The sequence below is a fragment of the Gopherus flavomarginatus genome, chromosome 1 (assembly GCF_025201925.1).
Source record: "Gopherus flavomarginatus isolate rGopFla2 chromosome 1, rGopFla2.mat.asm, whole genome shotgun sequence".
NCBI classification, from domain to species: Eukaryota; Metazoa; Chordata; order Testudines; family Testudinidae; genus Gopherus; species Gopherus flavomarginatus.
In genome coordinates, this window is record NC_066617.1 from 121,141,498 (window position 1) to 121,168,744 (window position 27,247).

General features: G+C 42.0%; 1 protein-coding gene across 6 annotated transcripts in view; it reads left to right on the plus strand.

Annotated features, from left to right (window-relative positions):
* The window catches only part of PTPRO (protein tyrosine phosphatase receptor type O), a 207,796-nt gene that overhangs the window by 162,766 nt on the left and 17,783 nt on the right, over positions 1-27,247 (plus strand). For 5 of the 6 annotated variants that reach the window (XM_050968181.1, XM_050968152.1, XM_050968191.1 and 2 more), the window contains 9 exons: positions 5,377-5,516; positions 9,563-9,695; positions 11,130-11,250; positions 13,557-13,625; positions 18,775-18,858; positions 22,850-22,885; positions 24,862-24,943; positions 25,444-25,534; positions 26,048-26,124. In XM_050968181.1, coding sequence (XP_050824138.1) covers positions 5,377-5,516; positions 9,563-9,695; positions 11,130-11,250; positions 13,557-13,625; positions 18,775-18,858; positions 22,850-22,885; positions 24,862-24,943; positions 25,444-25,534; positions 26,048-26,124 — 833 coding nt within the window. The remainder of the gene's footprint in view (positions 1-5,376; positions 5,517-9,562; positions 9,696-11,129; positions 11,251-13,556; positions 13,626-18,774; positions 18,859-22,849; positions 22,886-24,861; positions 24,944-25,443; positions 25,535-26,047; positions 26,125-27,247) is intronic. The other variant, XM_050968172.1, reaches the window with a different exon arrangement.

Genomic DNA, 27,247 nt, shown 5'->3' on the forward strand with positions numbered 1-27,247 from the left:
TGCTTGGGCCTAGGAAGGATTTATTTCAGATAATGTCCAGATGTGATGTTGTCACAATTTAATATAAGCTATTCTGTGCTAGAAGAAGAGGTAGTTTTGTGCCTAAAGCACAGGACTGAGCCTCAGAAGATCAGACTCTTCTCCAAAATGTCTGAGACACCTTGAGTGGGTCATTTTCAAAAGTAGCCTTTAATTTTGGGTGCCTCACGTTTGGAGTGCCAGACTTTAGACAGGTAGGGTGAAATTCTGTCTCCATCAAACTCAATGGTAAAGCTCTTACAGACTTCAGTTGGACGAGGTTTTCAGTCCTACATCTTGATTATCAGAGGAGCTGAGCTCCCATAATGCCAAATGAAGTCTATGGGACCTGCTCAGCATGCCTGAAAATTGACCCAAAGGTTATGTTTATACTGCTATAAAAAAAAGTGGCGCCATGTCACAGAGCCCAGGTCAGTGACTTGGGCTTGCACGGCTAAAACTGCAGAGTAGACATTTGGGTTCAGACTGAAGCCCGGGCTCAGAAGCCCGGGCTCACAAGTGCTCAGAGGCCAGGCTCCAGCCTGAGCCTGAACATCTGCACTGCTACTTTATAGCCCCACAATCAGCTGCAGGCCAGCTATGTCCATGCTGCGTGTCTTTTATTGTAGTGTAGACATACTCTAAGTGTTTAAAATTAGACACTCAGTACATAGGAGGTGCTCAAAATTAAAGGCTGCTTTTGGTCATTTGTACCTAAGTCTCTGTGTTTCAGGTTCTTCATATGGACCTGAGAATAATACATACTTTACTTCACAGGGGCGTAATGAGGCCTGATTCATTAATGTCTGTACTGCACTCTGCTATTCAGGAGTTCATTAAAAGTCCAAAATATTATTATTCCTTGGATCCCAGGGGCACTAAAATTGAAAGTGCACGCATACACACCCACACATGCACATACACACACACACATGTGCATACACACACACATTCGCGCTCTCTCTCTCACAGGCAGCCTACACAGAAGTCAGCATTTAAAAAAAAAATCCAACAAAGAAACAAAATCCAAGCACAAAACCACTTCCATTTTTATATCGCCTCCTTATCTTGAATGACCCCAAATCACTTTGCACCTCAACGTGCAGTCTGGGCAAGAGTCACTGATACCACTTTATCTGCTCTTGCCCTGTCAAAGCAATACAAAAAAACCCATAGACTTGGAGCATCTGTCTGGCTGCACTGGGTTTATAGATATTTAGGGCCAGATTTTTAAAGGTATTTAGGTGCCTAATTCCCATTGAAATCAATAAGAATTGGGTGCCGAAAATACCTTTTAAAAATCTGGACCTTAGGATCTTGGGAACAGTGCAAAGCAGCTGAGCATACCAATGAATACAGCCCACTGTATATAGGGGATCACTTCCCTCCAACACCGAAACAGCACAGATGGAGAGATGCACGGATTTCCCCATATTTCAAGAGTGATTAGATTTTGGTTCGGTTTGACCCTGCAAGCTGGAACAAATGAAAAGGAAAAGAAAAAAAATTTCATTCAGCAAGGTCTTGTTCTCAAGGGCTCTTGCTTGTAATTAAAAAGTAAAAAGCATATTCAAAAAGTAAACAGAAACACTCCCCAGTCCTTTCTCACAACTGACTGTGAAGGCTAGCCATCCTAAGGACCTTCTCCCCAGGTTGCTACCCAAATAGCCACTCTTAAAACCCTTCCTCTCAGGAAAGAGACTGGGAGATGAGCTGGAGCAAACCCAATGTTCATTATGACCATGTGGTTCTCCTGCACTCTGCGCACGAGCTGCTTATCACAGAGATAGGCACTAGCTGTACAAAGTGTATCTGGTTTTGGTACATCTCCAATTAATGTAGCCAGATTCCCTTTAGTGTTTCTAACCAAACCAACCTGAACCTCAGCTAGTGTATGGGCACTGATGTGTATGTTGAAGCCCCAATTCTCTACTGTGTTGCACTAGATGTGGTCATTTACACTTATGTAAAGTGAACATAAGGCACTGCCAGCATGAAATGGCTGTTTTTACTCTCACTTTGCTATAAGTGATTACACAAAGCAGGGGAGAATTAGGCCCCCAGTTTAAAGATCTTAGGCAGGTCACATGCAGGGGATTTTTCAGAGGGTCTCCTGTGAGTGCTCAGCAGATCACTAACTCTCTGGTTTTGAGCACTCAAAGTTAGATTATTGTTTTTCCAAAGCAGAATGTGGGACATTTCTGTGCTTTGAAAATCTTGTGTGTGTTGGATGCTCTCACTGCCTGGGTGTTCAGGCCTCCACTGGAGGACCACCTGCTGAAACTTTCAAAACCTTGCTGCTGTTTGTGCCTCCCCAAGCTTTGGAAAACATGAAGCCACATGGAGCTGCACCCATTTAAAACCAGTGAAGGATCTAACCTGTTAACTCTCTGTGCCTTAGTCTGTTGTCAGTTTCCATCTATTAAATGAGGATAATACTCCCTGACCTCACAGAAGAGGTGTAAGAAACAACCTGTGAAACCTCTGAGATCCCCTGGCGGAATGTGCATAATTCTATTATACTTATCTCTCCAGACTGCCAGGTAACGAAGACTTAACAGGCATAAAAACTAGGGACCTGACTCTGAGCTCACTTATATTGGGGCAAATGGAGAGTAACTCGTCTGAGGTTAATGGAGTTCCAGCAGTGGCAGTCTTGCCAACTTTCACAATGGTTGATGTGTTTCTTAAAGCCTCAAGCTCCTGCAATCAGGCTATTGCCTGACAATCCCAGCTTTCAGTTTTTTTAAAAGTAAAGTTTCTAGCCCTTATGGCTGCAGAGAAAAGTTTGAAAATGTGACCTCAAAACTTGGCAACATCAGAGAGCAAATAAAAGGAATGTTTTTCATGATTTTTGAAAACTTGGGGTTGGTAATACTGCTTGTGTAAAACTAGTGTGACTGAGAACAGGATCATGCCCTGGGTTTTAAATATTCTTGGGAAAAGGGTATCAACATTTGGACAACTATGCTAAGAAAGGCTTCTAAACTGCTACACACTTTTTCTTTCAATAGTCCACCTTAAAGCTGACACTGTATCTGTTAGTTCCAACCACCAGAGGTCAGGTTTTTATCATTTATTGATGACAATTGCCAAGACCATCCTTGAAATAAAGATAGAAGGGCCTGACTGGAAACCTCAGATCCACACCCCTGTGCCTCCTGAACTTTGAGGAAGTTTGAATGTGGATCCAAATTTGTTTCTATGCTCTGTCTCTGTGGTGAAACTGATGAAAAAACCTGAGATTAGATTCTTTGTTGCCCTGCGCTTTGTTTCATCACCTATACCAGTGCAAAGAGTGTCCAAATCTCATGGCCATTCCGATTTGATAGCATTTTGCACTGGTATAGATGATGACACAGGCTGGAGAACAACAGAGAATCGAGTCCCGAGAATCCAGACTTCCTCAACCTGGGTAAAGTTCTGAAATTTAAGGACTCAGGCCCAGCTCTGTTTTCATGTACTCAGTTTAAGGGCCATGACTAATTTTTAGAGAGAGGCTTGAACAGGAAAATTCAGATCCATATTTCTAACTCCCAAAATGTAAGGGTGTCACGGATTCAAGGTTTTGATTTAACTTGTTATAGAAAACAGGATCAGAAATCAGACTTTGAACTCCATCCTCTCCAGCCTGCCACAGTGTTCAGGGTGCTGCAGATCTAGGTTCAGATCTATCCCTACTTATTTTCTGATTTTCACTGCAGAGGTTCCCCCTTCCCCTCCTACCCTGTACTGATTAGAGTTATAAAATGTACACACATGCACCTGGGACATAGTTTGTGTACTCCTCTTTATTTTCTCATTGTGGGGGAGAGAAGTGCAAGACTGATTAATGTGTGTCACAAAAACATCGCTTCTGTTCTTAACATACCTGGAATGACACTCCTCTTTTGGCACTATTCCATAGCCACCTGGAAGTGGGATGATAAAAAACACCCATTCGGTTGTGCCTCACCAATTAGAGGAGGGAAAAAACATGAAGAAAAATCCCAGAGCCCTTAAGCCCAGCAGGAGTCTAGGCAGGAGAGGGAAGCAATAGCTCATTCCTTCCATTTACTGATGCTGCATCTTCCCCACCCATTCCCAGGGCAGCTTTCATTCTCCCCTCTCCTCTTTGCTGCTTATGTGGCTCTGAGGCCTTGGCTACACTGGCGCTTTACAGCACTGCAACTTTCTCGCTCAGGGGTGTGAAAAGAACACCCCCCTGAGTGCTGCAAGATACAGCGCTGTTAAGCGCCAGTGTAAACAGTGCCGCAGCACTGGGAGCGTGGCTCCCAGCGCTGCAAGCTAATCCCCATGAGGAGGTGGAGTACATGCAGCGCTGGGAGAGCTCTCTCCCAGCGCTGGCGCTGCGACCACACTCACACTTCAAAGTGCTGCCGTGGCAGCGCTTTGAAGTTTCGAGTGTAGCCATACCCTGAGTTGGAAGACAGAGAAATCCGTCCATTAGATTACCTAGAGAGCCAGGTGTACAGACTTCTGAAAGCTATACCAAGATTGAAGATCTGAGGATGGTAAGTTTGGGGGGGAAGAAATACCAACATTCAGTAGCCAGTCTCTGCACTTCATCTCCTCACCAGAACCAACACCCCTATATCACACCAGCAGCTCCCCAACTCTGCAGTTAACTTTCCACCCCATTACAGTATCAACTCTCCTAACACTATTTCTACCCAGGACCCACCATCTGCTCAGCAAGCACACCTCCCAACCAGGCAGCAGCAGCATCAACAAAAAGCCTCTGGTTTCTCATCATGAAGCCAACTCACAATCCTTTGCAGCTGCAAGGGAGTGTGGATATAGTGGACTATAGGATAGTTTTTTGGGGGATGGTGAACTAGGCCAAAGCAGTTTGAGGAGAACTGCTGCTTTCTGGAATCAAGTAGAGGAAGAAAGCATCTTCTGCACAGATCTAAAACACATCCAAATCCTGTGGCTCTGCATGTTCTACTCAGAATGACAGCAGTCAAGATTTTTAGTGCTAATTGACCCACATACTATTTTTTTTTCCTAACAGTTGGGCAACCTTTTTTTTTTCCTCCAAGAACTTATGCAAATGTGTCTATTAATAGAACATTCCCCCAAACACTGTTTGAATGGGGAAGAGAAGTAATTATCCAGCAAGCCAATCAGAGAACTGTTAAATAGAGAAGAAGAACCAAGATGCTTAGCTATCTTCCTGTTTTACATCAGTTGCTTAATAGCTGTGTCAATGTGACAGATTGTTTCTGAAGGAAATGAAAAAATTCAAGAAGGGTATTGTTCATTTCACTGATTCTGTTTGCTGGTTCCCCTTGTTGATTTTTCAAAGACCAAAAGATAAGCTTGGTGAAAGGAGATTCTCTCTCTCCCATCCAGAACCAGCTCCTCCAAAATCACTGTTTGCTGTGAACAAGACCCAGACTTCAGTGACTCTGCTATGGGTGGAGGAAGGAGTGGCGGATTTCTTTGAAGTCTTCTGCCAGCAGGCTGGCTCTGGCCAAGAAACAAAGTTGCAGGTATGTGGCTGCCTCTTTCTCTAGCTCACCTCATCCATTTTGGACCCAGATATTGACAACATGTCCTGAGGGCCTGGTTCTCTGCTGCTTTTCATGGTGTGTAGTCATTTACTCCTATGCAGAATGGATGTAAAACAATATAAAATTGGAATATGGTAGCATCTGACATCCACTTCACATTCAGTCACAGAAGGTGCAAGGCAGTGGAGAATAAAGCTCTTAGAATCTCTGGTAGAATAACCCTTGAAGTACTGCCATATTTAAATCCTCTTTCTGTCTTGCTACCCACAAACATGAAGTTAGGGATTTTAACTGGCAGGGCAGGTTTCCTGTGTCTTGGAGAATAAGCTGGGGACAGTATTCATTGGCTAAAGGGCAATGCGGCTCCAATGAGCTCCACAAAGCCATCTGAACCTAGGGGGTGGGAGGGATATGGATGAAGAGTGAGGAATACACAGCTAGCTGAGAGGCATATAGCCATGCATGTGATGTCCCATTTTTCTGTTCTAGTCTTCATCTATTCTTCAGGCCTGTTACCTGCAGTACTATGAGCTGTGTAGGATCCTCACTCATATACTATGAATTTCTTGAAAAAGATGGCTGCTCCTCATCTATTTTGTTTCTCATAGGCCTTTTCCTTCAAGACACACCCACTCAGCTCCATAAACATGCCCCCTTTTCTCTCTACCTAAATAGACACTAATGTGGCCCCATCTGGTCTCATATTAATTCAGGGGGAAATAGAGATCAAGACAGTGTGAATGCATGTGAGGCTTACTTTCCACACCTGAGACAGCTGGAGCACCTGTTCTGGATCACAGTTCTCTTACTTGAGCACCATAGGATGTCATTTAAAAAACCCACACCTCTTATGCTATTCTAGACACACACTATAACATTGTGTAGGATCAGTCCCATGATTTTATGTAGGGTTTTCCATTGAAACTGTATCCTGAAATTGGAGGTGGGCTGGAACTGAAAAGCCATGTACAAACACATCCTAACTTTGAAATAGTTCACATCCAGATTTGGATCCAAAAATTTTAAAGTGAATAACTTTAAAACATTAACTCATAATTCCAATAACAGAGGCAGAGTAATTCTGAGATAGATGTACAGGAGAAAAGATAGGGTTTTTTCCCAGCTGAGGTGTAGATAAAGAGAGCTGATGACTTTTAGAGACAAAGAGAGACTGTTCTAGATGGCAGGAGATGCAATGGTTCTCATATCGATGGGTGCAAGGAGAAATAGTCAGTGTTTGATAAATGGAGAGAACAAAGAGGGCAGAGTAAAGACCATGGCTAGTATTTTCAAAATAAAAAATTAGGCTTCTAAATCCATATTTAGGCATCTAATTAAGTGGCTTGATTTTCAAACATAGAATCATAGAAATATAGAACTTGAAGGGACCTTGAGAAATCATCAAGTCCAGCCCCCTGCCTTGAGGCTTGTCCAAGTAAACCTAGACCATCCCTGACAGGTATTTGAATGTTGTTAGCCTTTTTGCAGCTGCATCCCATTGTTGACTCATATTTAATTTGTGATCTACAATAACCCCCAGATCATTTTCAGCTGTACTTCTACCTAGTTTGTTGTTCCCCATTTTGTAGCTGTGCATTTGATTTTTCCTTCTTAAATAAAGTATTTTGCATTTTTGTCTTTGCTGAATTTCATCTTGTAGAATTCAGACCAATTCTCCAATTTGTCAAGGTCTTTTGAATTCTAAGCCTGGCCTCTAAAGTGCTTGCAACCCTTCCCAGCTTTGTGTCACGCACAAACTGTATAAGCAAATTTTCTTCTCCATTATCCAAGTCATTCATAAAAATATTGAATAGAACCAGACCCAGGACTGACCTGCAGAAACCCACTATATAAGGCCTCCCTGTTTGATCATGAACCATTAACTACTCTTTCAGTACAGTCTTTCAACTGGTTGTGCACCCACCTTATAGTAATGTCATCTGTATTCCATTTCCTTAGCTCACTTATGGGACTGTCAAAATTCTTGCTAAAATCAAGATTTATCACATCTACTACTTCTACCCTATCCACTAAGTCAGTAATCCTGTCAACATGCTGAGTGTCCAGCAGTTCCACTGACTTAATCAGGAGCCACATGGTGCCTAAATATGGATGTGAAGCCTAACTTTAGGCACTAATTTGAAAAAAAAAATATGCCTATGTCAGTGAGTTAGGATTGAGTCAGTCCAGGTTTGCCATGGGGTTATTAAAGTAGTGAGGGTAGTTCCATCTCCAGGGGTCATCTCTGGTGAGACTCTCAACAAGAGTGCCATTTGTAGTGCTGGTTTGTTGACAAGGTTATCTAGCCGTGGGAATGATCAACTTGTTTCTCATTAATTTCACCAGTTTTTAATGTTTATCCAGCAAAGTCTCTTTCCCAACCCATCTTCAAGTCTTAGGCTAAAAGGTGGGAGGCTCGATTATATTTTTGGTGCCCAGGAGGGGCCTTTTTTGAGAAGCTAGGGAAACCATTGCTGTTAGATGTGATTGAACGTTTTCTGCCATTTTTTTTTTCAGTGAGAGATTGGTTTTGGATGAAAATGAATATTTTCATGAGAAATGATTCCAGAATTTTTATTTTATTTTATTTTTCCATCAGAAAACCAAAAATTCTTCAGGTTTGGGGGTTTCAGTTTTTCAACAGTTGATGTTTTTCCACAGAAAATGTTGATGAAAATATATATATTTTTTCATTTTAATCAAAATTCTGCATGGGGGGGCAACCCCCTCAAAATCTTCCAACCAGCTTCTATTGCCATACCATACCTGCTTTATCTCCTTCAACTAGAAGAGGCAAATTCAGCTCTGTTATGCCATTGCTATCCTGTATGCAGCAGTGTAACTGATCTCAGAATTGTAGTTCAGCAGCGACCCTTGCAAAGATAAAAGGAGCTTATAAATGACCGCAAACCTGCACAGAACTCCCACGCTGTGTTTGTGACCATCAGAGTTTGCTGCATAATGTTTCACCCGTTGTATTCATTAGCCCAGGGCTGTGGATCACAAATACACTCTTAGTTCCCTTTTTAAATTACCGGCTGAAACATCCAATTTATTTTGCCCTATTTTCATATCAATAAACCTCTTCTGATTTTAGCTGAATTGGTAGAAAAAAGGGTTATCAATGAGAGCATAAGTTCTCTGTAGGTCTACACATTTATTTTATGGATTTTCTTTCATTCTATCATCATTTATAAAACACCTTTTATATCATGCATCAAACACAGAAACAGCCATTAAAACTCTGTACGAAGATTTATAACATTTACAAAGAGGTGTAAAAAGCAAGAAAAGCAAGGCTCAGGGGTCTGATAGCTGTATTAAAAAATGCTGCTTATCCCTGGGGCTTTACTATGATCTTCCACTTCAGAAAAGTCACCTGTGGGCAAAGTGCAAAGATACTTGAACTACCCTCCACTGGTGAAGTAGGTACCTCCAAGGAGAGGATGAAGCACATTTGTAAGATGGTGTATGGGGAGCTTGCTGCTACTGTAGCTGCTCTGTGGATAAATGTGACTTTAGCCTTCAGAGTTGTCAGTCTGGATTAGGCTCAAGACCTCCTTACCAATCTACTCCTGGTACTAGCTAAGATTGCCATCCATTTGTCCAGGAGGAGGGAACTTGACAGGGAAGTTTTTTATGGCTGTGGGGCCATTTTTCAGGTCCTTGTGCATGCATCTAGGCACAGTTCCTGTGTGTTGCTCTACTGACTCCCTGGACAAATTGGAAGAGTGGGCACTGTCTGAGGTTCTCTGCTTGGTTTTCCCCCTCTGGATCCTTCATTTGCCCATGAGACCTGCACCTCCATCTCTGTTTTTCATTCTTTGCCATCAATAATCAGTTAAGTTCTGGATTCTGTGGCCCTTCCTGCATCTCAGGAGCAGCTCTTTTCAATGCTTAGGTGGTCCCTGCCCACCATCCCAGCATTTAAATAGGCTGGCTTCTTTTGCCAGATCTCAATTCACTTAGAAAACAAAGGTTGAATGAAAGAGACAAACGACAGTGTATTTTTTTCGTATCTTTAGGAACCTGTTACTGTTTCTTCACATGTAGTGACTATCTCCAGCCTACTGCCTGCCACGTCCTACAATTGCAGTGTGATTACCTTCAGCCACAACAGCCCTAGCGTTCCCACCTTCATAGCTGTCTCTACCATGGGTAAGCCAGACTTTGCCAGTTCCACCTCTCTACACAACTATAATGTTTGCCTCTACGTTCCTTCTGAAGCTTCTTTTCAGGTGTTACTGATATCAGAATTATTTCACTGAAATTTAGCCAGCTCCAGGGTGGAATGGGATGGCAGCTGGTTAAGTGTTAGGTATTGGGTATTGCTGTCACCTCTGTTCACCACTAGGGAGTGCCTTTTTTTAATCGGTAGGGAAACCCCAATTTCTGTGTGTTTTAAAATAATTCTAATTAGATTTTTAGATTGGATTTATTATTCATAGTCCCTTGCTTCCAGTTTGAAGGAAGACTCTGGGATTACCACCCTGATGACACCCGTAGAGGAAATTATCATAGCTATGTCCAGGCAAAGTCTCAGTTACTAGGCTGGGACTGTTCCTCTGTGGTAATGAGAAAAGTTTCTTTCTGCCTTCAGGGAGGAGGTGATCCAGAGACTGAATTGGGAAGAGGTGAGAAGGAAAGGGCAACTGAATGACTTGGAAAGGGCAGAAACTAAAAAGATGTCTCCTGATGGAGCCAAGCCCCTCTAGCATCCTCATGGGTTCTGGGCTCAAATTTACTTGAAGGAAGAATGCCTTTATTGAATCACCATTACCACTTCCTTACAGCTGTGGGTCTCCCATCCAGAATAATCAGGCTCAGTTCTGCTTAGTTAATGAGATCAGACCATAAGTGATTAAAGCATATCGTACAAGTAATGTTATAACCTAAATGTCAAAGTTCAGCATGTAGTACTTAGCTTAAACCCCTGTTCTGTTCTAGGGACTGCTTCTGTAGGCACTCTTACAAGCTTTACTGGGCAAGGATACTCTCTTCTTTGGTGCCATCACAATACAAATAAAAATAATAATGTCCTGTAGAACTAGAAATAAATCTGAAAAAGCTGATGCATACACACCTGTTAAGAATGTTCCTGAGCCTTGATTCTGTCTCTAATTGCAACAAAATATTTTAGGCCAAATTATCTGCTGATGTAATTCAGTTGTCTTCAATTGAGTTACCCCATCAGAGAATTGGGCCCTTTATTTCGGACTCAGATTAGAGACTGTATTGATTATTGCTGGCATATAATGCCACAAATGTTGGAGTGCACTGTGGGACACTTGGATAAATAAGATATCGATTTTATCTACACTTATTCCTTCCTCCTTCCCTACCTCTTTTTTCCCTCCTTTTCACCAACATTCATAAAAGCTTCCTGTGCAGAAGCTTGCAACCATGCCACAACCATGTCATTTCCCTTACTGAATTGTATGGGGTCAGTTACCCTAAACCTGCCCTAACCTCCACTGATAAGATTTCTCACTCCGAAGATTGACTGAGAAGAATATAAAACAATAATATATATAAATATAAAATTATCATGTGTTCTGAAATTAATAACCCAGAGTCATTGTTTGTGTGTAGTTACTGAGATGAATCCCAACATAGTGGTGATCTCTGTGTTAGCCATCCTGAGCATTCTCCTGATTGGACTCTTGCTTGTGACTCTTGTTGTACTCAGGCGGAAACATCTGCAAATGGCCAGGTAGGTCCAGTCTCATTCTAAGTTCAAGAAGCTTTAAAATAATGAGTAAAATATAAGATTGGGTTTTGCTTGTGTGGCACATGGTACCCTCTGTGCTCACTTGGTGTTTGAGATATCAATAAACAATAGGACCTCAAAAGTTTCCCTGTTCGCTGCTGTTTCTTAGGAGTATAACTACTACTTGCTTTATCACATAGCTATTCTTACTGTTGGGTGGAATTATTAGCCTCAACCTCTATCTTAATTTGGAGCTGTGAAAGGTTTGGTAAAATGAAAATTCAAACCATTTTAAGGGCTTATTATCTAAGCAGTCATCTTCTCTTGGGCCATTTGATTGCTCAGATTTACTGAATATTAAATAAAATATGAGATGGTTTTAAGACAGATAAAGATGTATGGTTTATAGAATTTTTAAAATCATCCAGATTATTTTGCAAAATCATTTAAATTGCTGGAAACACAAAATTTGCCATTCCAGATCAGATAACTAATCAATCAAGACCAGTCTCTCTGTTCCCAGTATTTGTTCCTTCAGACAGAAGAAAGGCACCTTTTCCCCTCCCTCCAAGTACTGCTCTTTATAAATGATGCAGTTCCTTCATACACCTGCAGCAGTCATCCTATGTCCTGAAGAATGAGATTTGATTTCTTTTAGCTAGTTTTGTAGCTCACAGTTCACCTTTCTTGTGTGAGTTAATCCTTGACTGGCTAGCTAAACTAGGTGGCTTATCCCCCAGATCCTCTGTATGTAGTTCTGTGACTGGCAAGGTTTGCAGGTCTGAGCCTTGAGAGTCTCTGTTCTCTTATAATCCAGAACCATAATGTGTGTGTGAAATAATACATTTAATTTGAATTTTCCCTTCTAGGTCAGAAAACCAAGTAATATTACTTCAGAGGGTCACTTTAAAAAACTTGCTCACTGATTACACAACAGATGGTTGCATTTCATGTATCAAGTCTTTGCCATATACTCCATGCAAATGAATTTACCACATCACCTAAATTTTCAGAGAACCCCTTTCAATGCATGATTTGTTCCTTTTGCATATAGCTGGTTCTGTGAAAATCTAGATTCTCTTCCCTACTTAAATATCATGCATGCTGCCCAGGGCTTTTTCTTTCTCATTTTCTCTACCACTAGAGGAATTTAACTATATACTTGTATGTAATCATTTTTAAAGCAAACAAGCAAAAATACTCAACATTCAGTTTCTCATTTGATGTTGAGAAGGTCAAAGGTTGGTTTTGTGGTTAAAGCACTGGAATAAAGACTCCAGTCCTGGCTTTGCCACACATTTCCTTTGTGGTATTAGGCAAGTCATTTAAACACTATGCCTCATTTTCCCCATTGGTGGAATGGGGATAATGCTTCCCTACCTCCTAGGGATGATGTAAGGACAAATACAGTATACTCCTGATTATTTGAATTGTGGGGGCGGGACACAGATTTTATTCAGATAATCGAGAGCACAGGAGACATTCAGCAGTGGGATGGCCTCCCCCGCAGCCAGGGTCTTGTTGTCATCCTTGCACTGCTGGCTGCACTGCTGCAGGGGCCAATCGGCAGCAGGGTGATTCATTATCGTCATCCTCTCAGTCCTTGCTGGGGGTCTCTGCTCTATTATTCAAACCTCCACAGTATCCAGATCCCTTCCTTGTCCCCCAGTATGAGAGGCATGCTGCAAGGCGCATGTGTCTCATGCTGGGGGGACATGGAAGGGATTCAGATAATGCAGAGGCTCAGACAACAGGATTTCAGATGAACAGGAGAATACCGCACTTGACAGGTGCTCTGAAACTATGGAGATTGGTGCCATTTACATCCCTAGATAGAAATCCATATTGACAACTTTTTTCTCATCTTATTCTTGAGGCAGAATATTAGGAAGCTTGATCTCAGGAGATGGCCAGCACCCACTACTTCTAAAGGGTCACATCCAGACATGGCTTACGATGGTGCAGATCCAGTGACTTCAGCTGAGCTGTTCCCAGCAAGGTCAGCCCTTGCTTCAGTGGGAGGCCTGGATACACACCACCTCTTAGAATCAGGCTCTTAGTGATCTAGATTATAGATTATTATTAGAGTTGGAAGAGACCTCAGGAGATCATCTAGTCCAACCCCCTGCTCAAAGCAGGACCAATTATCAAATCCCTAAATGGCCCCCTCAAGGATTGAACTCACAACCCTGGGTTTAGCAGGCCAATGCTCAAACCAACTGTATTAGGGCGACACCGTTGACAAAATCAACAAGCATTATGTTTGTTCAGCAATGATAACCTTGAATTCAATGGTCTTCCTGAAACAGGGAGTGTGGGGCTGGAACCTTTGTCAATTTTGCTTCATTGGAGAGAGATGGAAAACTTCCATATAACTGGTGAGTTATATACTGCTACCTTTATGCTTCCCCTCCCCTTATCCTTTTCTCACCATCTACTTTCGTTGGCAAGTCAGACTTTTATGTTCTTATGTTTTTGTTATATGATCACTACCACAATTTAACATAAAACAACGGTAGCTGATTTTTGGTGGTGGTTCATATTTTATTTGGCTGAATGATGGCCCAGGGCCATGTCTTTTGTCAGAAACTATTTTTAGTAGGAAATGAGGATGTACAACATATTCCAACTGCACTAGCTACATTTTTTTCTTTCCCTTACACACATTCTATATATTTCCTAAAGTAACAAAGGGATAGAAGGCTGATCTATAAATCCATTAGCAGCTCTATGGAGATATATTAATGTCGAGCAGTGAGGCTGCTCTTTATAGATCATAAGCTAACAACTCTGTTCACAGAAATACAAGCCGCAGTGCCATTAGTTATTTTTCCTTTGTATTTGAAACAAGGCCAAGCTAGCTCAAATAGCTCTTGCAACTTTGTGCTCAGTGTTGCTGGGGTGTTTGAAAGCAAAACCATCTACAGAAACAGCAGGCATTGATTAGTTATTCCATTCCGTCAATAGTTCCATCACTCCCTGAGAGGTGTTAGAGCAAATAAATCCACCCTATTAGCTTCCATCAAGGCAAAATGGACCCTAGTGATTTCCCTATTGTCTGCTGATGTTTTAATTCCTATTCATGTTCCCGATAGTCCAGTGCTGCTCCTAACTGACTTGTTTACAGTTTTGGGAAGTTATTGTCAGCCACCCAAAAAAACCAAACATGGAAAGCTGGCAAAATACTCTGTTAAAAAATGCCACCAAAATCCATAGGGAAAAGAAACTAAGTGCTTCAGTTTTTCACTCGTGGTTCAGTTTTGTTGAACGTGAAAGGGATTGGAATGAGGAATTCATGAACTTGGAACTGTTTCTATGATCTCACGGGGTGTAGGCTCCCAGCAAGAGTGGGATTAAATGGACTGATACTGCACCAAAACAAGCCTTTTGCTTATAAGTACACAAACTGAACAAACAATCCCAGGAAAGCCTGTCAATACCTAACAGTGCTGCTAATTAACTACATATTAAACAAGCTTCACTTGCTTGTCTAGCTTTAATAGCAGCCAGCCATACTGAGTACCTGCTAATCTCCTTCTCAGCTTCTCTTGTTTGGAGTACGTTAATTGCAGCCCAGGCAGAAGATCGAACACTCTTGTAAATTAAAAATCCACACTGGAATCAATTTACTAAAATAGCAACAGACATTATTCAAAACAGAAAGGGTTTTGAGGGGGAGAATTCATTGTTAAGCTTGCATGAGTTAGTGTGACCATTCCTGTTGCTTGAGTTATCATCTGCATGAATTCTCGAAGATTATATCTGGTTAGTATTTGACCAGTTTAAGGCAATGGGGCCAAATCTTGAGGTCCTCATTTCAGTGGGAGTTTTGCCTACAAAGAAAGATAAGAATTTCAATCAGATTAGGTTGTGGTTTGATGGACACTTTTCCTGTTTGATATCCAAGGATGAAAGGAAACCTCGGCCAGAACTGTTCTGTGTGCCTCTGTAGGCAGATGGGATGAAGACCTGCAAATCTCTGACCCTGGGGATGTGGAAGGGAGGAAGGTTGCCTTGGCAACAACATTCGCTCCTATTTCCAGGCCCGGTGGAAGGCCCTCTGTGAAAATAGAGGCTTGCTTGTGAAGGGACCCACTTTGTCCCCGCTCCAGCCCCACAGAGATTCCTCTCAACTATTAAGGATTAAGGACCTTACCTTATAAACACATAAGCACATGCTTAACTTTAAGCATGTAAGTAGTCTGGATGTCAGTGGTATTGCTCATGTGCTTAGAGTAAATCATGTGCTTAAGTGTTTACATGATTGGTGCTTAAAACACTCTCCCATTCCATGCTTCATAGCTGCCTGGAGGATAGGTTGTATGGGCACCAAGTGAGTTCTGTGCAGCATGTTTCCCTTGCCCCCAGGCAGACTTGTATCTGACAGACCCCCAAAATCTGAAAAAACCTGTATAGATCTTGGGCCCAACAAACTCTCCAGCACCCTTTATTTGCAGCAGCAACAACAACAAAAAGTAGAAACTTCTTGGAGTTTCCACTTCCCTATATGGGGTTTTCCTGTGTAGACTGAATGATTTGGATTTGGGTCACTTACTGCAGATGCATCTTGATTTTCACTCTCTCTCTCTCCTTGGTGCGCACATGCGCACGCTCTTGCTCATGCACACGCGCACACACACATGCACGCCCCATTTGTGCTATCTCCATGTTAGCCAACACCACAGACAAAGGAAGTGTCCACTCTTTGTTCCTCTTTTACAGTAGTTGGGCATAGGTCAGCACTTTTACTTCTGGGAATACCAGACATTCATGATGATAGGTATGGGGTTTGTTACAGGAGTGGGTGGGTGAGATTCTGTGGCCTGCATTGTGCAGGAGGTCAGACTAGATGATCATAATGGTCCCTTCTGACCTTAAGTCTATGAGTCTATGATAAGCAGGGCTGGCTCTAGGCACCAGCCCTCCAAGCATGTGCTAGGGGCGGCACTCCGTCCCCCCACCCCCTTTTTTTTTTTTTTTTGCTTAAGGCCTCATTGCCGGGAGCCGGCCTTGGCACAGCCACTCGCCCGAGCAGGGATCCGCGCCCACTGCCCAGCTCGGTGGCGCCCTGCACAGCCCACTCGAAAACGCGGCACCACCGGGAGTGGCAGCGGCAGCAGGACCCCTCCTCCCTCTGTCCCCTGCTCCTCACACATTCCGGGAGCCCCTCTCACCACCACCGCAGCCCGGGCTTGGCTCCCTCTCCTCACACCGCCGAGCCCGGGCTGCGGCGGCAGTGAGAGGGGCTCCCAGAGTGTGTGAGGAGCCAGGGAGAGAGAGAGGGAGGCGGGGTCCCCTGGAGCCGAGCTCCGGCTGCGGCGGTGGTGAGAAGGGCTTCCAGAGTCAGGCTGCCCAGGCGGGTGGGCCGGGGGGGAGAGTGAGGCAATTTTCCCCAGGCTCCGGGCCCCGCAGGGTATGTCGGAGGCTCCCCGTGCCTCCGTTTTCCTCCATCCCCCGGTGTCTCAGCTGGTAAGGGAGCGGGGCTGTGAGCTGCAGCTGAGCGGTGGGAACTCAGGTCCCTCTGGAGACACCACGCCGCTAGTTATTTTTACATTTCCAAATACATGTTACTATAGTATAGTATTGCAACTTTTTTTTATGGAAGGGGCCCCCCGAAATTACTTTGCCCCAGGCCCCCTGCAACCTCTGGGCAGCCCTGCCCAGAGTGTGTGAGGAGCCGGGGAGGGAGGGAAACGGGATCCCCTAGAGTCAAGCCCTGGCTGCAGTGGCAATGAGAGGGTCTCCTGGAGTTTGTGAGGAGGTGAGCAGCCGGCTGAGCTCGTCGGTGCTGAGCAGGTAGCCCCGCAGCCGGAGATCCTCGCCTTCCTTCCCACTGGGGCTGGGCCAGGGCACCATGAGGCTGAAGAGCAGCAGGTCCAGGGGGCTCTCCAAGTCCTCGGCTGCTAGCATGTCGGGGATGAGGGCGGTGAGCACGAACTGATCCCCCTCGATCACCAGCAACGCCGCGAAGCCCAGAGAGGGGGCTGTGTTCTCCGCACCGCCCCACAGCCGTGCCGCCACCTGGAAGTACTCTCACTCCACACCTCCCAGCAGTTCCACCTGCATGGGGACAGAGTCGCAGCTGGGCCAGGGCTCAGCTGCATTGTGCTGGTAGCAGATCCCACGTTTGTGGAGGAGCCCAGTGCTGGGGCAGCAGGGGGTGTGAGTGGGGGGGCACTTGTGGGCAAGAGGGGGAGCTCTTGTCTGGAGGAGGGCAGCCAAAAATTTTTTTGCTTGGGGCAGCAAAAACCTAGAGCCGGCCATGATGATAAGCCACATCACAAAATTCTTACTCAGTTAAAACTCCCATTGTTTGAATAAGGAGTGCAAAATCTATCAGTTTCAGTCAGAGTTAATGTTTCTAAAGTACTTTGATTATACAGGACCAAGTTCTACTGAGTGCTGTAAAGCCAGAGTAACTCCTGCATTAACTGAGCTTCTTTGGATTTACATCTGTGTAACTCAGAGCAGAATTTGATCCATAAAACACAAATATAAATGTTAAGAGTTATTTTGTATCTAAAACTTATATTTAATGGTAGAGAAATCTGCCTTAAAAATTATCCACAGAAACAACAGAAATAAACTGAGTTTAGCAAAAGAACAAATAAAACTTTGCTGGAAACCTTGGAATAATGTATGGTGACTGTTTAAGGCTTGGTATTGCCTATTAGTGGTATTGCCTTTGCAGTTTCATGGTCATTTGCGGAAATCTGACTCAACAGGACTGAGAAGATATATGGGCCTGGTCCTCTGACACTCGTACACCTCTTCCCACTGAAACCAATGGGGTACTTGCCAGAACAAGTTTTGCAAATTTGAGCTATATAATAGCTATACATAGCTGAAAATGAAATGTAACTCCCTAGAAATATCCTAAATAACATAAACTAGAGCAATATAAATGATGACAAAGTTGTGGGTGGGATTTTAAAAGTACCTGGGTGACTTTAGGCACTGCTGAAAATCCCACCCTGAGTTCACATGGAGCATCTTTACCTGGCACCGTTACATCTGTTAACATTACTTTAAAATATTGGGCTTAAATCTGCACTGCCTTGCACTCTGTGTAGTTACACCTCTACCCCGATATAACACTGTCCTCGAGAGCCAAAAAATCTTACCGCGTTATATCGAACTTACTTTGATCCGCCGGAGCGCACAGCCCTGCCTCCCCTCGATCCCCCTGGAGAGCTGCTTTACTGCATTATATCCGAATTCGTGTTATATCGGGTCATGTTATATCGGGATAGAGGTATATTTGCACTACTGTAAAATGCTCCCATCCCATTGTGTACAGTTTTACACTCCCTTTGAACAAGTATAAATTACTACACAAGCTGCAGGATTATGGAGTACCAGTGCCATGGAAGCTAATAATTTTCACATTTAAAAGAGTAACAGGAAATTTTTATCCTGTTAACTAACCTCTATTATGCAATTGACTACGCTCCTGAGTTTAGTTTGTCTTACTAACTCTCCTCACTTTTTTTCATCTTTATGTATGTTATCTATTAATGCTCACAGGCGTAGAAGTGTATTTGCTTTCCTAACTCTGCTACCCTCATGCCTCTGGACTGATTATCTTTTGGCATTTTATATTAATCCTTGGTAAGTGATTTTACTTGTCTTTTCCCTATGCAATAGCTAAACCATATTAATTTCCCAATACATGAAAAATGTGCTCTTTTGTTTTCAAATGGTTGGAAGATCTTGAAGTTACAGTAATTTTCATGTGCTGAAATATGGACTGGAGAGTGTGTGTGTGTGTGTGTGTGTGTGTGTGTGTGTGTGTGTGTGTGTGTGTGTGTGTGTGTGTGTGTGTGTGTGTGTAAATACTTGCTTCACATTTTGCTTGTTTATGCTCCTACCCATTTTGTTACTTAAAAAGAAAATTTTGTAGTGGTCACTCTTGTGCACTTCATTATTGTCTCTGTGCAACTTTTATGACTTTATTACAAACCCCCTTGTAACTTTTGCTTTATCCACTTGCTGATTGCCTGATGTTGCTTTCTGCTGCCATCTTCTCTTACTAATTACTTGATGTTAGTTCACCTGGGTAAATCCAGAACAACCCATTTGCTTTTAAAGGTGCAATCTTTCTCCACCAAAGTCAATAGGTGTTTTGCTGTTGCGACCAAAACTGGCCTAGAATTTGTACAGCAAATGCTTTGAGCTAGCTATCCCCAATCATAATAAAGGGGTCACACTTTATATTAAGGTTCCATTTATAAAGGATTAATAAATGATTGATGTTTTGACAAGTGGCTAATCAATTGATTTAGATCCAAAGGCTTCTTACAACCCTGGCTTATAGTCATCTCCAACTTCTTTAATTGCTGTATTTATAAACAGCCATAACATGGACCACCCATGTCTATAGCTTGCTTATAAACATACAAAATCATAAATGAAATCTTAATATATGTATGACCAAGAAATTTTTACTTAATGGGTGGGAGTTTGTGCCCCACTAGATCTGAAATCAAAGTGATGCCTCTGCTGTTTGGTACTAAAATCAAGAAAGAGGCTCTCTCGCGCTATTACCAAAATGTTTTACCAGGATGATGGCAATATTCGTGTGGAATGGCAGTGCCCAGTTAAGTTAGTCAGAGGAATATATTATACAAGGATTGTGGAAATGAAATATCATCTCTGATTTTGTTGCCTATTTAAAAGCACTCCTCTAAATTGGGAATGGGTCTAGATAAAGTAAATTTTTTGATTACGAGAGAAAGGGTCCGAGTCTGCTCCTATGGAAGCCAATGGGAGTTTTACTGTTGACTTCTATAAGAGCAGGAGCAAACCCTCCAAAAATCGCTCAGGGCTTTGTACTCCATTGACTTGCCTCTTGAGTTGGGACACTGGAACAATTTGTATAGTGGGGGTACTGAGAGCCATTGAACTAAACTGTAAACCCTGTATATAGAGGAAGCCACTTCAAGCCAGGGGGTGTGGCAGCACCCTCCGCACACCTAGTTCCAGCACCTATGCTTCGTGTGGTTGTTTACACCAGTCCAAAGTGGATGTAACATGCTATCAAATCAGGATGCTAGTATTCTACACCCACGCTGCACTGTGTAAATGACCACACAAGATGTGGCACTAGGGAGAATCAGGCCTTCAGAGTGTTAGATTCGTTTTTACTAAGCCTATATTAAATCTATAATGTAAATGGAATACCAGCATGAAATGAAATCTCTTGTTTCAAGCATCCTTGTTTCACGTGCAGTTTGGTTATGACATTTTGTGAATACTCAGCAGCCACTGCAGTGTAAAGGAACAGAGGACTCTTGAGATTCTGAAAGCTTAATAAATGTTTCTGTTTGTCTCATGAGGTATGGATGTCAATCATCTGTTTTATGTGCCTATTGAAGTCTTCCTTGGAGGAGATTTCTTAGAAGCACTCGCATCATAGGCAGCACTTTAATATTTTTCCTTTTAAATTAATCCTCTATGCCGAGCTTTCAGATTTACCCTAGTCACAAGGGATATCATTTCGATAGCCTGGATAAATTCATTTTAAAGACTTCTTTGGCAAAACTAGCATTAAGGTGTAAAATAAATGTTTCAAGGGTATGGGTATAGTCAAGGTGCACATGTGTCGGTGTCTAAATAGCAAAAAAATATTTCAAGTTAGATAGATAATAGTATATATTGTATTACTTAGTAATTGTTCCACACTAGTGTAGAAATGTTATTGGCATAGCTGTGTTAACTCTGCAGACGCACCATCTGTTATGAATGAAGAGGGATTGTTATAGTACAACAAGAAGGTACTGGCCCAGAGTAGTAGCTGATGATGGAGCTGATCAAAAAACTTCTCTTTAGTGGGAATTATTTGGAAAGAAAACAGGCCGTTTTTGCTTCATTCCGTTTTTTGTTGTTTTATGAAAAAAATCAGAACAGAGTTTTTAGAAACGTGTTCAGAATTTTTTGTTTCATTTCCAGAAAATATGTTTTGACTTTTTGGGGTGTTTTTTCCCTGCCTCTTAGTCTTTTTTATTGCTGTTATTATTATTATTATTATTATTTTAAATTCCCTCCTCCTCCTGTTTATTCCTCTGGAGATAAAAGGAGGGAAAACTTTAATTTATCTTTTTCCAGTTTCCTCTGTATTTTTCCTTGCTATTTCAAAACATTTTTTGGAAATACCAATTTTTTTTAAAAAAATTTAGTTTGTTTTAAAAAATTTAAAAATTCATCAAAATATTTTTCCCTGAATAAATTAGCTTTCCCATTTTTGGATTTAAAAAAAAATCTAATTTCAAGCAATCTTAGCTAGTATCAATTGCTTTAGCCAAGAGTATCTAGAAATCACTTGATTGTGACCATGAAATAAAAAAGTTTTAACCTTATTATAGCAGGACATACTTAAGGGCAGATATCACTAAAGGCCCAGAAAACGTATTTAGCACATCTGATGGTCCTTTTAGGGAGCAGAAATTTGTTCAAGCTGTCTGATTGTCCTAGCAGACATGATCAATATTCTTAGAAACTGTCGGTAAATTAATTCATAATGTACTCATTTGGACATATAATCTCACTGTAACATTGTTCCTGCTGTCAGTGAATTTAAGCTCTTCAGAGGTAAGCAGTAGACAGTGTAGTGAATTAGAGAGACAAGGTGGGTGAGGTCATATCATTTATTGGACCAGCTTCTCTTGGCGAGAGAGACAAGCTTTCAAACTTATGCAGAGCTCTTCTTCAGGTCTTCTTTAGTGTGTGACTCATCACATATTAGAACTGCTTTCAGATAGACGTGAGCCAGGCTTCCTTGTCTGGAACAATACGTAATGTATGATGGTGGTTAGTATACTGCACTTTTTATTTCCCTTTCTTAAGGATTACCTTGCTTAACTCACTCATTTCCTTCTCCTGTTGAAATGTGTGGGATATTTACCATTGCCTTCATTATGGAAGCAGGGGATCATTCCTTATTCTGAGTATGTAGTATATGTGAAATGCCATGTATAGGCTAGAATTTCTTAGTCTCACGTGTGTTTGGAAAGGGGGAAGTAGGTTGCAAGGGGCTTCCAATCCTTGTATACTTGTGAAGGGTCAAGCATAATCTCAGTCCTTGTGTTTCTTTCATCTGTATGGTGGCACTAGCTTTCCTAGAGCAGATAGGACTGGGTGAGGCAGGGACAGAGCTGAAGTGACTGTGATGGAACTTTATGCTGCAATTCATAAAGGGATGTAGCGGGCTAATTTGGAGTGCACTTTTGGAGGGATTATGCCAGGCTCAGGCACAAGGGGTGAAATTTGGGCCCTTTGAAGTCAGTTGCAAAATTCCCATTGACTTCAGCATAATCAGAATTTCATCCAAGGTCTCTGAGTATGGTTGCCTGTGTGCAGTCTCTCCTCCGAAATGCAAGCAGTGCCTTAACGCCAAAGGATGAAATCCATAGGGAGTTTTGCCATTGACTTCAAAGAGATCAACTTTCCACTCTCACTCCTGACCTACATATTAAGGAGTTCATAAAACCTACACATTCAATTCAGGTGGAAACCAGTTCAATTTTGACAGTTTTGGGCTAATTTTTAATCAAGTCCAGATGATGAGTTATACTGAAAAAAGCTGTGTTTGTCTGCCTTACAGGAACAAAAATGGATTAAAGAAGAGGAAGCTGACCAAGTATGTGACTTTTTGATATATAAATTATATTTTTTTAAAAAAATTGATAGTCACGTTAGACTGAACAATAATTTTTATGACTGTAGGAAATATGTTGAAGTTACCGAAATAAATATTCTTCATTCTGGTAAATACCTCCAGAGAGAGATTGTAACAAGATGTCTGGAAGCACATGGCAACAGATAATTACACTAAATCAGTGGGTCTCAAACTGTGGGTCGGGACCCAAAAATGGGTCAGGACCCCATTTGAATGGGGTCGCCAGGGCTGGTTTAGACTTGCTGGGGCTCGAGGCCGAACCGAAGCCTGAGGGATTCAGCCCTGGGCAGTGGGGCTCAGGTTACAGGCCCCCAGGCGGGGACTGAAGCCCTTGGGCTTTGGCTCTGACCCCTTCCCTGCTCAGGGCAGTGGGGCTTGGGCTTTGGCTCCCGCACCTGGGGCAGTGGGAATCAGGCAGACTCAGGCTTCGGTCCACCCTCCTGGGGTCATGTAGTAATTTTTGTTGTCAGACGGGAGGGGGTCGCAATGCAAAGAAGTTTGAGAACCCCTGCGCTAAATCAAGAGTACCCTGTGTTTTGTTTTATCTTCTCAACAGCTGGATTGTAGTAAAAGAGCTCCTGACTGATAGAAAATTAACCACTGGGGAAAAATCAATGATACTAAGTTAGCAATTCCAGCAAGGCCTTTCCTCATTTTAAAATGACAAACCATGAGAAACTGCTATTTCCTTCTTGATATTGGGCTCTGATGGCAGTTGCTGTTGTGTATTAGATTATTAATGTTAAACAAGTAAACAGGAGTAATTATCTGGAGATAGAAGCAATATGCTACCAAGGAACTGTCTTTAAGTAAATGAACGGATTATTGTGTACATGCTTCAATATTTTATAAATTAAAACATGATAATTACGCACGGAAAAGTCTTTGCTTGTATTTCATTATTTAAGGTGTTAAACTAATGACTCATTCTTTAGCCCGAATTCAGGGCCTGATCCTCAGCTGGAGTAAACAGGCATAGCTCCATTAGAGTCAATGAAGCCAGGCCAGTTTATACCAGTTGAAGATCTGGCCCGATATGTCTATGCTCCATTGTCTTCAATGGGCATTGTGCCCACTTATGCTAGAGTAGAATTTGGCTTCTAATGGCAAACACCTGAACTTCTCAAAGCCAGTGGAAAACAATTGTTGCTCTGGGGCTGAAATTTGCATTTTTTACATCATAGACCTTGTCTGACCCAAATTCAGGCCAATGAAACCTATTAATGGCTTGTGTGATTATGGTGCATGTGACATTTAAAAGTGTGTTTACCAGATAGTTCCCCTGTATGAAAGGGATTTTTATGAGTCACTAAGGCAGTTTAAATGAGCTGCCTTTGCTGCTATCCAGGAAGAAGTGTCAATTTATTGTAATTAGAGATGACAAGAACATAAACCCTGGATTTGACCATCTGAACTGTGATGGGATTTAGAATTGGGATCCAAATCTGGCATCCCAGGCTCATTTTTAATTGAAATGGAGATTTCAATCAGAGCTGTAGCTAGAGTGCCCCCTTTAAAATAGCTTGATTGGAAGCATCAGGACTTGGTAGCTCTCCTGACTCTCAATTCTATGTGCCATTGCCAGTGGGCCAAATCCTGCATCCTAAATCTGGCTTCAGTTTGAATTTTGCCTATGAGAATTTTGCCTGAAGATGGACTGCAGAATTTAGCTTAATGATGTGGGTAGATTTAACCTATTAGCAGCAGTTGCCCACATGGCTACAATACAGTATTATGTAATCCCAGGTAAATGATTCATCGGACAGTATGAATCACATTTCAGGTACACAAATTTCAGATTTTTTGCAGGCTCTGTTCCAGGTATAATTACTTAGTAGAATACAGTGCTAAAAATACAGATTAGTGAATTGTTAGTACTCAAAAATAAAACAAATCTATTTAAGAAATTAATTTCTTTTCCATGTGTTTTTGAAAAGCCCTGTGCAGTTGGATGACTTCGATGGCTACATTAAGGATATGGCCAAAGATTCAGATTATAAATTTTCTCTGCAATTTGAGGTATGTATATGGAGGAGACACGTCCTGGCTGCCTCTCCCGAATTGGACGACTTCTTTTGCCAAACTGAAAGAACCAGATGGGTGGTATGATTGTGGCATTTGGACCCACACATCTGTTGTAGCATAGTCCATGTGTCAGCCTAAGTTGACTGCAATGCATTTTTAAAATGAAAAATGGCACTGGTGACAACCAAATCTTCTGAAACAAAGGGACAGCTAACTGGGGACACATGGTCTTGTCTGACTAGTTTCTTTCCCCAGTGCTAAAAATGCAAGATTGTCAAGTGAAGACAAAAGGGAACTAGAAATGCTGGGTGGAATTTTGGATCTGTTGATCATGGTGGCAAAACTCCATTTGACTTGATAGGGTTGGGATTCTACCCACTGTTCTCTCAGGTGGCACACATTGTGTTCATCTCATTTGTGATCATATGTTACAGAATATTTTAGATTGATTATTGTTAATTTAATTGTAACATTTTTCCTTCTGTCATACACAGGAGCTAAAACTGATTGGGCTCGACATACCCCATTTTGCTGCTGACCTTCCCATGAATCGATGTAAAAATCGCTATACAAATATTCTGCCATGTAAGTACAATAGACACAGACTCCTGAGAAGGTCCCTTGGCAGGGAGGGCCGGGGGGCGGAGAAGGGGGTGAAGAGTTTTAATTGTGGAATTGGTGCAGGTTTTCCAGCAGGTAAAAGCTTGTTTTAAAAGCTGTCCATGGCAAGAAATAGTCTCCCTTACTTTTGAAAGGATGAAGCTCTGTGTTTTATATTTGTCATGATTGAAAATATTAGGTCATTCCTACTGCTGAGCAGCCTTCTTCAACTTTTTTTTTTCCTCATGATTTCAGTGAGATCCAAAGAGACCCAACAGTGAAGACTCTTGAAGGCAAGAGCGTGTAGCAGTAATGAAGCTGCATCCATGCAGTGATAACTGGGCATTACTTATTAGTATGGCATGCTGGCCCTCTACAGTTTTGCCTTTGTTATGCTGGAGCGTGTGTAATTGTGTTTCAGGATTTTAAGAGATTATTTAAAACCTCCCACTGTTTGCTCAAGCTGCCCCCGTTCTTTTTTCCCCCTTTTTTTTACAGATGACTTTAGCCGTGTCAGATTAGTTTCAATGAATGAAGAAGAAGGTTCAGACTACATTAATGCCAACTATATTCCTGTAAGTGATAAGACTCAAATCAACCTGAGGCTTAATGTTCTTAGTAGGGAGATATCACACAGGTAGTGAAAACTCCTAGCAGTTTGGTGACTTTAAAATTTTTTTTTTAAAAATTACCATAATGTCACTTATTTTGCCTTCAGTGAACAGCACTTTTCACCAGCCCATAAACCTGTTTTGTGCACATTTTGCCACAGCAACACTGAAATTTGTGTGCATCCTGTTACAGGTGGGAGAAAATTGGCTGGGGACGTGGGTGAAAAGGTTGAACTCTGCACTGCTATTATCAAACAGCTAAAGGTTTTTTCCCAATATTTTACTCTATGTGGAATAAAGGCAGTGAACCATAGATACAGGTACAGTTAAAATGCACAGAGAACATGGAGCTCCCCAGGGCATGGTGTGCAAACATAGCTTCTATTTACACTATCCTGATCTTGCCATTGTTCTGTTCACACCTTCTTCCTTGCACTATGTTAGAGCAGCTGTCTAACAGCTCATAGCAATACTGCTATAGTTTTAGGTCAGCAAGTGAAGAACGTTGTATTCAGCTGTAACTGTACGGGATATGCAGGGAGGCAGAATGTAATTTAGTACATAGAAATTTGGCCAGGATGCTGGGAAAAGCTCCCTATTGTTATGAAAAGTGCTATGGCATCTTTAATGACTACAAATGGTTGGCACATCTGTGTTCTAGTTCTCCACTGAAACAGCATAGTGGCCCATAGCTTCATGCTAAGGACTTGGTTCAGTACTGACTAAACTAGGAAGAGTATTACTGAATCAATATCACCACTTTGTGCATCACTTTGGAAGTCTCCCATCCAAACACTGACAAAGCACTGACTTTATTTAGCTTCCAAGATCTGACAAGATCACAGAACTAAGTGATAAGGCCATGCAGGCTCTTCTTCTTCTTCTTCTTCATATATATATATATATATATAGCGTCCAGATATGTCTCTTCCACTTTTGTCAGTTCCATGTTTATATTTTAGATGTGTTTTAATACTATGCACAAAAACCACTTTCCAATACTTTAGATACAACATGGCTATGTTAGTTTCTGGCTTATTTGGATGATCATTCTCCCACTTGGCACCTCATGGTAGTTTCATCTCAA